The following is an 11,466-nucleotide window of genomic DNA, read 5'->3' as shown; positions in this document are numbered from 1 at the left end:
GGCCGTGTTTTGCCATGGAAATTGTATGTAGCATATTCGCATGTATACCACGAAGGCTATATAGTCTTCAGTAGTCAGTAGCATTTCAAAATTGTGATCCCAGTTCTCTTCTGGGAACCACTTTATTCGAATTTGAAGCGATTTCCAAGCGAAAAAACCTAATCTAAAATTGCGTGTACAAAAACTTGGTATTTAAACTAAGCGATAAGAATTGGCATGATATTATAGATTTCAGATTGAATAGTTATTAAATATTCACGAAGTTTATTATATCAACTTAGTGTCGAAATCATGTATGACGATCGTAACTCATACTTTAAAGAATGATCTAAGCGCTGAATTAGCTCGCTAAACTTGCCGCACCTAATGCAAATAGGTATTATGGTGATGTAGCATGTAGCGTCGTCATCGCTAAGCTTTAATAGGATCGCTTAGCTTTATTAACTCACATAATTATATTCACATCATAACAATATACAAAGGCTATGTTGTCAGGTCCGCCTGTTGCTTTAATAGCTAAACGGCCTTTGACAGAAGATATATTAACGCGACTTTGTACGTGACGAATAAAAATATAATCCATCAATATTATTTGATTTTCGTACACTATTTTTATAAACATACGGAAAATTTGCAGCTTTCAGGAATATACTAGACATAAAGACATTACCGTTTATAAAGGAGCAAAAATAGACGCTAGAAGTAAACAACACATTATCTACATCGCCTGCGACATCTATGAGAATGCAGACACCTGTTTCTTTCTTTTTTTAATAGTGGGTTCTCTGGTATCGAATTGGCAAATGTTTGGAATTTGCAGACGCATTAGTGGGAGACGTCTCGACACCAGAGCCAGGGGAGACAGAAAGCCAGGGGGAAGGTGGCGCCTACGGGTCTCATTGTATCTGGTTTAACGGAGCGTAAAGGAATTAAGTGCCTATAATAATTGCAAAAAAATGTGCATTCCCTCCCAATTTAACATTCCCCGTCTATTTAGTTCAAATAAGGTGGAAGAATTTGAATTTGTTTGGAGTAATTTCAATTAGTGTGCAATGAGTTTGTATACAAGGACGTGACGAAAAAATGTACCTGACAATGTTTTTAAGGTAATGAACTTTCACCGCTGTACGTTCTTCGTTTCTGTAATTTCTTACATAAATAATTCAATTGACGAAGATAAATCATTAGAATATTCTTAAATCGCTTTAGTAGCAGGAATAATTTTGACTCGTTTCAAAATGAGGTATTGTACTAAAGACACGAGTAAGTATCTAAACAAAGAGTATCACAAGTTGGAATCGATGAAAAGCTGCTGCTGAACAAAATACACGACAATGAAGTAAACACGTATTTTGTTAACATATTATATTAAAGTCACGAGGACACAACGCACTCCTTAGGTGAATAATATCACTATCAGTTGCGCGATAACAATAAATTATACGTAACAAATTACATTAGATTTAATAAAATATTCCACAAATAAGGGGAACATGAACATTTATATCAGTCTAGTTAAAATTGTATGAGCTTAGACATACTCCGTCACGAAGTTATAGGATACAAAGCACATAGAATGTTGAGATAGCGTTGATATGATCGTAAAAGATAAATTTGTCCGTACCCCTGTAATAACAAGCCTAGAAAACATCCCCCGTGAAAGTATTTCATGGCCTTCACAAGGGCTGGGGCGGGTTTACTCAGCTTACCCCTCCGTGCCGTGCAGTTTGTGTACGTACTTACTTGAAGCAAGGCATAGTTTTTTTCTTATTATTGTTGCGAGAAAGTAATAACCAAAAGATCTTATTTTACCGATTAAAACATATTGTATAGGGTTCCTTGTACTCAATACTAAAATAAAGTAAGTTTATTTTCATACGCTGAACAAAATCAATAAAGGAAAAGTTTGCAGACATACCAATCGTTTCACGGAATCGGGCAAAAAAGGTAATCTTAACGACAGACATTTCGGTAGAAGGCTACGTTTATAGCCGTATACGTAGCTAAAGCACAATACCGCAAATTTATGGTAGTCGAATAGCAAATAGTGTACCATAACATCACCGCACACCCCTATAGACATAAAGAAAGTAACTTTGTAAACTCATGAACACAGAATCAACCACTATGCCCACAAGGTTGTAGTTACGTTTTACTTCAAGGATAAGCGACCAAGATTCGAAAATGCGATTGCTTGCAGACGTGGTAAAACCAAACTCAGAGCTTCGCAGTTTTCGTATAACAATGTTTACAAAAATATGTTATTGTATTTACGTCTGACTGACTCAGTACAAGTTATAATAGTAATCAAAGGGAAAAACATAAACACGTATTAATGTATTTGTAGAGAGTTAAATGTCACATGGTCTGCGTCAATTAGTACGCGCCAGTACGAGGTGGTCGGTGGCGGCACTAATCTGGCATCGGCGCCAGGAGTACAAACACGCGTCATCACTCATCACGCACCTAACCATTTGACGTGAACTTTGTAATTATTTCCTAGTAATATAACTGTGAGGATAGGGAACAGATTCATTTATAATGGACAAGGCATTATCGCGAAGCTATTTCAAGAATGATGCGATTCTTTGTTGTGACATAAATTATTATGTTATCAGAATAATGTGACACGTCATTTACATATTCATTGAACGATTTATTTAAGTCTCTATTTCTCTAAAATATTAAACCACTTTTGTTAAATCTCTCTCCATCGAAAGGGCTGTCAATGTTATCGACTTTTTGCCTTTGTGAAACATACTCACACAACAGGATAGATGACCTTTCCGTTATTAGATTAAACAAAGGCTTCTATTTGCGAGTCTGCGCGTAGTAGGTATTATCTTTTCCCGTATTATTTACAACTATTACGGAGCAGATAAAAACTGTTAAATGAACTAAAGAGAAGAAGAACCACAAATAGTCGTCCCTTTTGTTACCTAGTACTATTGTCATCCTCATAAAGGCTTTCAACCCACTACGGGTGCCAGGCAAAGTTTTTGAATGTAATATGACGGTTTTATGATACACGTTGGCCAAAACGTGTCATGTAAACAGTTCAACTTACGAGATCTTACTAGTAGCTATTTATATCGTTTTGTTTGCAAGATTCTGGAATCAAATTTCATCCTCTAAAGTTGGGGGGAAAAATAAAAATTCGAATGTTAATTAACTGCGTAGTTTTCATTGAATGTACTTATTAGGGCCAGCAAAATCGATACGAAGATCCCTTCCTTGGAATCTTCCAGACAATATCCGCTATTGACCGCTGCGGCACCACGGAGGCGAAGTGCACAGCTGTCAGTCTGCCGACGGCTGCAGTAAGTAGCTAGGGGGAAATTAACCTGATCTCTCCAACACCATTGTAGCTACATAATAGAGTGATATAGAACGCACGGTGTCAATAACCGTGACGAAAACCTTTTAGAACCCTCTTAAAGATTGCGACAGCGACGCTACAACCTACTTTCTTTGATTTGACCAATAAGTACGGCTTCATGTTTGTTCAGATTTAGAGACTGATTTGCTTTGTTTTCACCTGCCAGATAGCTTTTCTGTAGTAAATTTTGAATAGCCATAAGATTTTGTAGAGCCATTATAATTCATTACTTAATAGTAGATAACAGAATATTATTTAATTTTAAGTAAAGTAGTCACATATTTACAACACATCATAACGTTTGAAATTAATTCAAAGTATTTTTAGTTTTATCTGTTCTGTGAGGCCATCAGTCAGAGTTTCAATAAATTAGACTTTTATGTAAAATGTTCCCACGAAATTCAGAATCAAATGCTCCACCTTGTCGTTAAAATGTTGCAACATAAAATTTACTTTTACCAAAAGTGGCCAATAAATGTTATCTAATCCTTGACTTGGATTAAGAACAAGTTTTATAAATTGTTTGAGAATTCTACACACAAAATACAAATTGAGATTTTGTATAGGTACAATTATCAGTTCAAAGTGCGTCACGTGAATTTTAAACGTCCGTCTCCAAGGTAATCGAACTTATTCGTAACTAATTTCATGGTACGTTACATCCGATAAGTATCTCAAAAAGCAAACGGCAAGAACTATATTTGTCATGTCATAAAATTTATTTAGCGGGTCGCAAAAAGTTGCCCAAATTTCAAGTTGGCAACGGTGAGTCATCGGGACAAACGTTGGATAAGCTATTTTTAACTTACTGACGTAAGACGTGTGCGGTGAAACTGTGCGCTAATTTCTTTAAAGAATGCTGAATATAATAGAATGTCGACGTAGGGGGCATCAATGACAAAATTACTCGTAATTAATGTAGACTCTTATAGGCACTTCTCAACTTAGTTACGTGGTTAGTTTGAATTGGTACTGTAATAATTACTTATGGTGATTATGCCTTGGCATTTAGAAACCCAGACTATCCAAACATCTCAACATCTACATAAATAATTGCAAATGCCGTCATTTCGAAAGTTCACGACATTGACATTTATATGTAACACCGATTATGAACGGCTTACAACGGAAGTCATTCGCCCAAAAAGTCCAATAAAAAGACCATTTCACAGAAGCACTGGAGCGTGAGCACTAACAAGATGCCACGAGCCGCGAGCAACAAAAGTCTATGAAAACAGTCGGTAAAGTTCGTTGAATTGGACTCATGAATACAATATCGGAGGTTCGACGTTATATTATTAGCGAATACGAGTAATATTAGCCCATCAGTAAACGCTCAAGGGTAAACTTAATACCAGAAACGTAAAAGTTAAACAGAACCTTTCCAAGATATTGTTATACGAGCTCAAACAGCAATCATTCGTTCATTCCCGTTATTTATTTAGCACCGTCAGATGGCGGGAACGACCCGACTCTATTACAACAAGGTTCAAAATTTCTGCGAAGGCATGACACGGCTATAATGTCACATAAATCAGTCGGAAGGGCTCAGTACTTCGACAGCACACCGAAATGCATAATTTACTTCCCTTGGACAAGGTAATAACGGTACCTGCCTAGCTGATATCTATCCGACTTCTAAAACATGGCGAACACTAAACAAAGCTACATAATAAACATGTTTCCAAAAACAGGAGAAATTGAGAAGTCTTGTATTTCTTGAATACATTGTAACTGAATTTAAATATAATATAGTCGAGTTGATTCATAGTCATTGAGAACTTGTACTACGGGATTTTCCGCAAACATAACTAGCTATAGTTCTGAGAAAAGCGGTCTTATTCATAAAATGCTATGCTAACATCTTGGAAGGGGACGTACAAAACAATAAAGACGACATCGGATGCAGAAGCTAAAAGAAACCGTTGCATAAATAGTAGGTGTTCCTTTTCACCCGAGGCGCATTCACGGCCCTTTGTGAAGACATTTCAGCTGAGCCACGCTCAAAGGTAGGTTGAAGGCGCTTTAATTATTCCCTACATGCAAGGGAGACGGAACAAGGAAAGGGATCAGGAATCCCTCGAGATCCCTGTAGGAACCGTTTGTTTACTAAACGGGTGCAATTGACAGGATCAGCGACTTCTGCTTCAAAGGAAAGTTTCCTCTAATTCTAAATGTGAAATGAATTTCAAGTAACAATAGACAAAGTTTCTTATTAAGAATACTACTAGCAGTAGTGCTCTAATAGTAAAATAATAGTATAAAAATAATTTTCTTAATAATAGCTTAAATTAAATAATAATATAAGTGGAGGAAAAAAGGTGAAAAAAGTTTGGGCTCGTCCGGGATTTGAACCCGGGACCTCTCGCACCCTAAGCGAAAATCATACCCCTAGACCAACGAGCCGGTGAGAGAAGTGTCGAAAATATACTATCGGTGTAACGTATAATACATTAAATATTATTAGTTGTTTACTTAATTTGTGAAGATATTTTCCTTTTATTTTTATACCGTTCTTGTAATCTTAACATTTAGAAGGCCATTACGAACTAAAAACATCTAATACATGACTACGACATAATAATTGGTTACAACGCCATCTATGGGACAATAGACAAAAAATTGTGAACAGAACTATAATAATGTGATTTATTTTAAAATATCCAACAATCAGAAAGAACGACTGATGTAGTATAAACAAGTCATTTAATGTGTCCTTGTCACCCAAAACAATAAAACCTGAAACACGTTTTGTGTACTTTCATGGTGATTTGAGTGGCTATTAATTTGATCCATAAAGATACGTAATAATGCTCTAAACGGTAATAGCATCCAGTTTATAGGGCAACCTTCGGAATAAGGACATTACACAATAGATCGGGCTAAATCGTGTTGTCTCGCAATGAGCCGTCATCCCGTGGTGTCAGTAGGACGGCGCGTGTCGGGAATAAGGAACAGTGACGATATGTCCCGAGGGATACCGCTATTGTTATAGTTTATTATTCTAATATTCTGAAGCCTAGGCGGAATACCTGAACGTAATTAAAAAGTGACCTATTAATGCGAATTAAGGTTTCGCTACACTGAGGCACTGAACTAAATTAATAGACGGGTTGACGCACATACCTACATTGCAATGTGAAGTACATTCTTGAAGTAGTCAATTCCATTACTTTTATGTTAGATAAATTAAAATGATTGCAAAGAAATTTAATATAGTAGCAAATAAATTGAAGTGTATAAAATTGATAAAGAGACAAGTATTACTCTAATTCAATATTTTGTACGGTCTATTCCTGAAAGTAATTTTCAGAATAGTTATAATTCGCAACAAAAATATACAAAACAATGGAAAAAGATTGGGCTCGTCCGGGATTTGAACCCGGGACCTCTCGCACCCAAAGCGAGAATCATACCCCTAGACCAACGAGCCACACTTATCAACGACCAATTTAGTGATCGCGCGTGGCCTTCGCGTTATAGCGTGAAAAATACGTCATAATGAGCGATAACGGAGCCTACAGGCCGCGGTACTCAGCAGTGAGAGGCTCGAACAAGCGACCGTAACAAATACACCAGTTTGTATTGAATATCTCGGATTGTTATCAAATGGCAAAGTGCTACCGTGTTATTTTATCTATCCTCGGCATCAGAACTCCGTGAAGATGGTAGAAAGTGGTGTAAATATCCTGTTACGAACGTTCTTAGGTATCTACACGAATGTCGCAAATTAATACGTTAATAACATACATAATTAGGTGGTAGAATTAACTAAGAACAATAATAAAAGCTGTCACATAAAACGGTGGTAGCTAATAATAGCCACATACTAGAACAGTTATTATGTCATTACTACTTACCTACCTACTTGATGATAAAAAATATAATTATATAGATAAACACGGACCTACCATAACAATCCTGATTATAAGAAATATCTTTATACCTAATTCAGTATTTAAATTAGGTTCTTATTATAATCTAACATCGCAATACATGTTTCTATGACATCACCTTATTAACATTTTATAGGATTCCGTTGTTTTATGTATCTCCTTATTACATATGCATAATTATATCTAGGTGTCTGCACGTTTGCTACGCACAAGAATGTTCGATGTCCTATTTCCTTCATTATGGATACCGACAAGAGGAGCATAACAAAAATATGACCTAAAACTGTTATCTATAGGGAAATCAGGCAACAATAAAATAATCACCTTCACCCGTAACTTCTACTAGGTCGAGGTAAAACAGTTTACCACGTGAGTGTGACATCAGAAGTCGTGTGATATTAGCGCGGCGAATTAATAATATCGATGTTGCTAACCACACTGCAAATACACCTATAAACTTCTCAATGCCACCTTGAGACAGACAATGGTATTTAATATCGGTAGTTTACTTATTTAACACCAATCACTAAGAATAAATAATTATGAACAATGACCAAACACTGAAACCGCACGTACTGAATTTCCAATTCTTGTGTTGGCAAAATGCTTAGGAGAAACGAATAGTGTCATTTTAATCCTATTTCCATTCATTCATCGGCCATTTTAAATGGTGGAATTGGGGCCCAATTCTAATGCCGCCTCTCTCATACACTGAACTTATTGTTCAGCATTACGTTAAAAAAGTAAACAGCTATGTACTGTACTGATTTTTGTTCGAATTAATCTACAAGCAAAGGAAGACGTTACGACATCTGTTCTGCAAATAGGTAAATTTAGATCCTTTTTGGCATCTCGATCACGCCTGTCTTGCCAAGTTAACCCTGATCTTTCAGTAACACACATTCCTGCAATAAATTGACAAGCTGAGGAAAAATCCTAAGGTCGTATAGGTAATTATTGCATTGATATCTGAGAAAGCATCTGAACTATGTTGGTTGAACTTATTCATTAATATTAATGCAGGTAGTTCTACAATTCCAAGAAAACATTACGTCACTGCCTCAAGAAAACTTTTTGGAACGAAGGCGCAAGATTGCAGTCGAATATATCATCATGAACACATGACACACTAAATAGAGTGAGACAAGCTGGGTCATAGTAAAAAGTATAATAGGTGTTTTATTATTCCACGGCTCAGGCAATTTGGGACGGACAAAAGAAATTTAAGTACTTTATGGACTCCGTTGATTTGACGGCGATGTCGTTGAAAATTAGAAGATAATATTTGCTCCTTGGAAACGCTCTGAAACTGTTTTAACTACTTTTAACTACTCTATACAAATATGTATGCTACTTGTTACTGTGGACAAGCCCCATCACTGTATAGTTTACACGTGGACTTACTACATTTTGCATAGAATTTATTATATGTTGTCAGCTGTAATGGCAAATTCCATTAGTAACGACTGTACTGAGAGTCTTAGCTAGCGACGCTTCGTCCTTTTAGCTTGCGTTGTATTGTCGTTGACGTGCAAAGTAACCTAACCGGCTTATGAAGGTATTAACCTGAGAATTACTTGGGTTAAGTCCCACCGTCAACTCCACTAATATAATAAGATTCAATTGAATGCCGACCAGTTAAAGAAATAAAGTTAAATCTACCTACATTTATCGATGTATTGATATCAATGTTATATCCACGAAGACCTACCCAGTTGCATGTTAGCAAAAGTTTGTTCTGTCGTATTTAATGGATTCAATGACTATTCGATCTTGATGAAAAGCGTTTCCTAAAGGACTAGTTTCAACAGAAACCAAAGTAGACAAGGTAAGGTACATAATGATCAGTCCGACCGAAAAAATATTAAACCATTAAGTAGATACTTATATCCAACTAACTTTCATTTTAAAGTACAGCATAAATAACGGTACGGTCGTGTGATTTTATGGGGTAATCTCGTAAGTCGTACGTGAGACTGATGCAGAAAAAGAATATTGTAAGGTGTCCTTTGGTGTTTTGGTCACATCATCGTTGTGTATTATGAACAAGATGATTATAAATATATTACCTAAGATGCTTGTTTTTATCAACGTACCTATTTGATTAAATACAAGCAAGCCCTTTTATTGTCCAAATACAAGGTGTAACTGTAGTATCGTCTAACGAAGGAAAACCCCTAACAAAATATTTTATTATTCCATTAAATAGCTTATAAAACGCAAAGAACTAAATTTGGTATTTTTAACTTGAAAAGGCAGATAAACGTTTAGCGCTGGCCTAGTGACATCTAGACAGAGTTTTGTATATTAACACAAAACTACGGCATCTCGTTTAATACACAATTCCGCTATTCGATAAGAGATGGCGCTGCAAAATTTTTGATGTGACCCTACCATTTTCTTGATTCAAATTTTTTAATAACACACTCATTTTACGTAATCATCCTGCAAATAATACTAATGAATTGAAGCTGTTTTTATGTACATGATTATATGCTTCTATATAGTTATCGATTCTGAAGTTATAATATTTCTTATATATTATAACTCTAAACATCTACGACAAATAATAATTCTTTATTTCTCCGTAATTTAGTCTCCTCATACAAGTCATATCCTCATACAACAACATAACACACTATAGTTTAGTTAAGGTCACTACTGCACGGTAGATGGCGTTAGTACGACCTTTACCCAAAACTATAAAAAAAACTTACCCATAACACCAAGTTGCTGTGGCGACAACGGCGCAGCATCTCCAGCCCCTGAACCGATGGAACCCGATGCTAACGACAGCCGCTCACTAAACCCAAGAGGACTGCTTCTCCCACCACTGCTGGCAACTGAACCCATTCCTAAAACAATAGCAGAAATAAGTTTATTTGACAATTTAAAAATGAATTAGAAGTATTATTTATTTCTGTAAAATGCACATTTTAAAATATATGACAGTTATAATAAAAACTAAAAGCTATTTTTCATATTATTACAAATAATATTGTATTCTATTCCATTTCTCATTAGGCAAATGACCTAATTGCTTATGAGACCATGGATTCTATAAAATATTGGCAAATAAATTATAATCAAATATAATATAATAATGTAAATTAATTTTATTTTATTATTACCCCCATTAGGACTCCTCATCCGGGAGATCCTCTTGTTGATAGCCCTTTGTATTCGAGGGTTGATGATCGGCTTAGCTCGCCGCCTAGCCAGGTACCTTGATAAAACACCCACTACCACTGCACTCGTACCCACTACACCTAGGCTCCATAGTACCACCTGTAACAATATCAGATAATTCAATATATAAGCAAATCACCAACAAAAAAGGTTGTTATTTAATACTATCAACCTTTTTATACTTATTGTACTAGCCTTGAACAATCAGTAATGTTGGAGCTCGAGTACATGATATCCTCTGACCGTACATGAGTAATTTAGAATGACCTTTAGACCAGCATAATATTAAAAAGTAGTTGAATGTTATGCTTTACAATCTTAAGAGTACAGCATATCATTTTTTTATAATGATGACACACTCAAATATAATTATTACTACAAGTAAGTATAACGTGTGTATTGATTTTAATACAGAAAGTCGCGGTAATAATATTTTAACATAATAAAACCAAAATACTGACCTTCTGTGATGTTGTTAACTGCACCTCATTAAAAGATATCGCTCTATGCCAATGCTTTAATTTATCGATTAATGGACTGGCTTGTATTAACAGCTGCATTATTCTGATATTTTTGAAATATAAACTGCACGTAATGCCCCTAATTTACTATTATTTACAACGCTGATATAATCACAGTTATTTTAGGTTAACTGTCAAACTACACCACTTACGTCTTTAATGTAATAAAACACTTTGCACATATAACATTTATCACTCATATCACTCCATTGATGCAATTGTTGGAATCTTTGCAGTTACATAAACATTGACAATTATTTTCACGTATATATTATTTCAGACAATTTAAATATTCGCGCTTTCTACTAAGTGTCAATTTGACGGAACAAAATTTAGATGACAGTAATAAGGATGCATGGTACATATGTTTTGGGTTAAATTCGTAAACGTACTAATTTATGCTTTCTTATTTCGTTCTAAAGCATTTTCCTTTAGACAACTTATAGGTATTCCTAACTGTAATTTAATTGGATCTTTATAT

General features: G+C 35.4%; 1 protein-coding gene and 2 non-coding genes across 3 annotated transcripts in view; all 3 read right to left on the bottom strand.

The window, feature by feature from the left end:
* Positions 1 to 11,421, bottom strand: part of LOC113493252 (mitoguardin) — a 48,239-nt gene extending 36,818 nt beyond the window's left edge. Inside the window, exons 1-3 of the mRNA XM_026871128.1 lie at positions 10,926 to 11,421; positions 10,407 to 10,563; positions 9,993 to 10,130 (exon numbers count right to left, since the gene is read on the bottom strand). Of these exons, the coding sequence (XP_026726929.1) occupies positions 9,993 to 10,130; positions 10,407 to 10,563; positions 10,926 to 11,024 (394 nt within the window). The 5' untranslated portion in view covers positions 11,025 to 11,421. The remainder of the gene's footprint in view (positions 1 to 9,992; positions 10,131 to 10,406; positions 10,564 to 10,925) is intronic.
* Positions 5,714 to 5,785, bottom strand: Trnap-agg. Its single transcript has one exon. It is a non-coding gene; the product is annotated as a tRNA-Pro (tRNA).
* Trnap-ugg lies at positions 6,741 to 6,812 on the bottom strand. Its single transcript has one exon. It is a non-coding gene; the product is annotated as a tRNA-Pro (tRNA).
* Positions 11,422 to 11,466: the final 45 nt, after the last annotated feature.

Source organism: Trichoplusia ni, chromosome 4, assembly GCF_003590095.1.
Source record: "Trichoplusia ni isolate ovarian cell line Hi5 chromosome 4, tn1, whole genome shotgun sequence".
NCBI classification, from domain to species: domain Eukaryota; kingdom Metazoa; phylum Arthropoda; class Insecta; order Lepidoptera; family Noctuidae; genus Trichoplusia; species Trichoplusia ni.
Note: the sequence above shows the minus strand (reverse complement) of the source record. Positions and strands in the feature narration are given on the sequence as shown.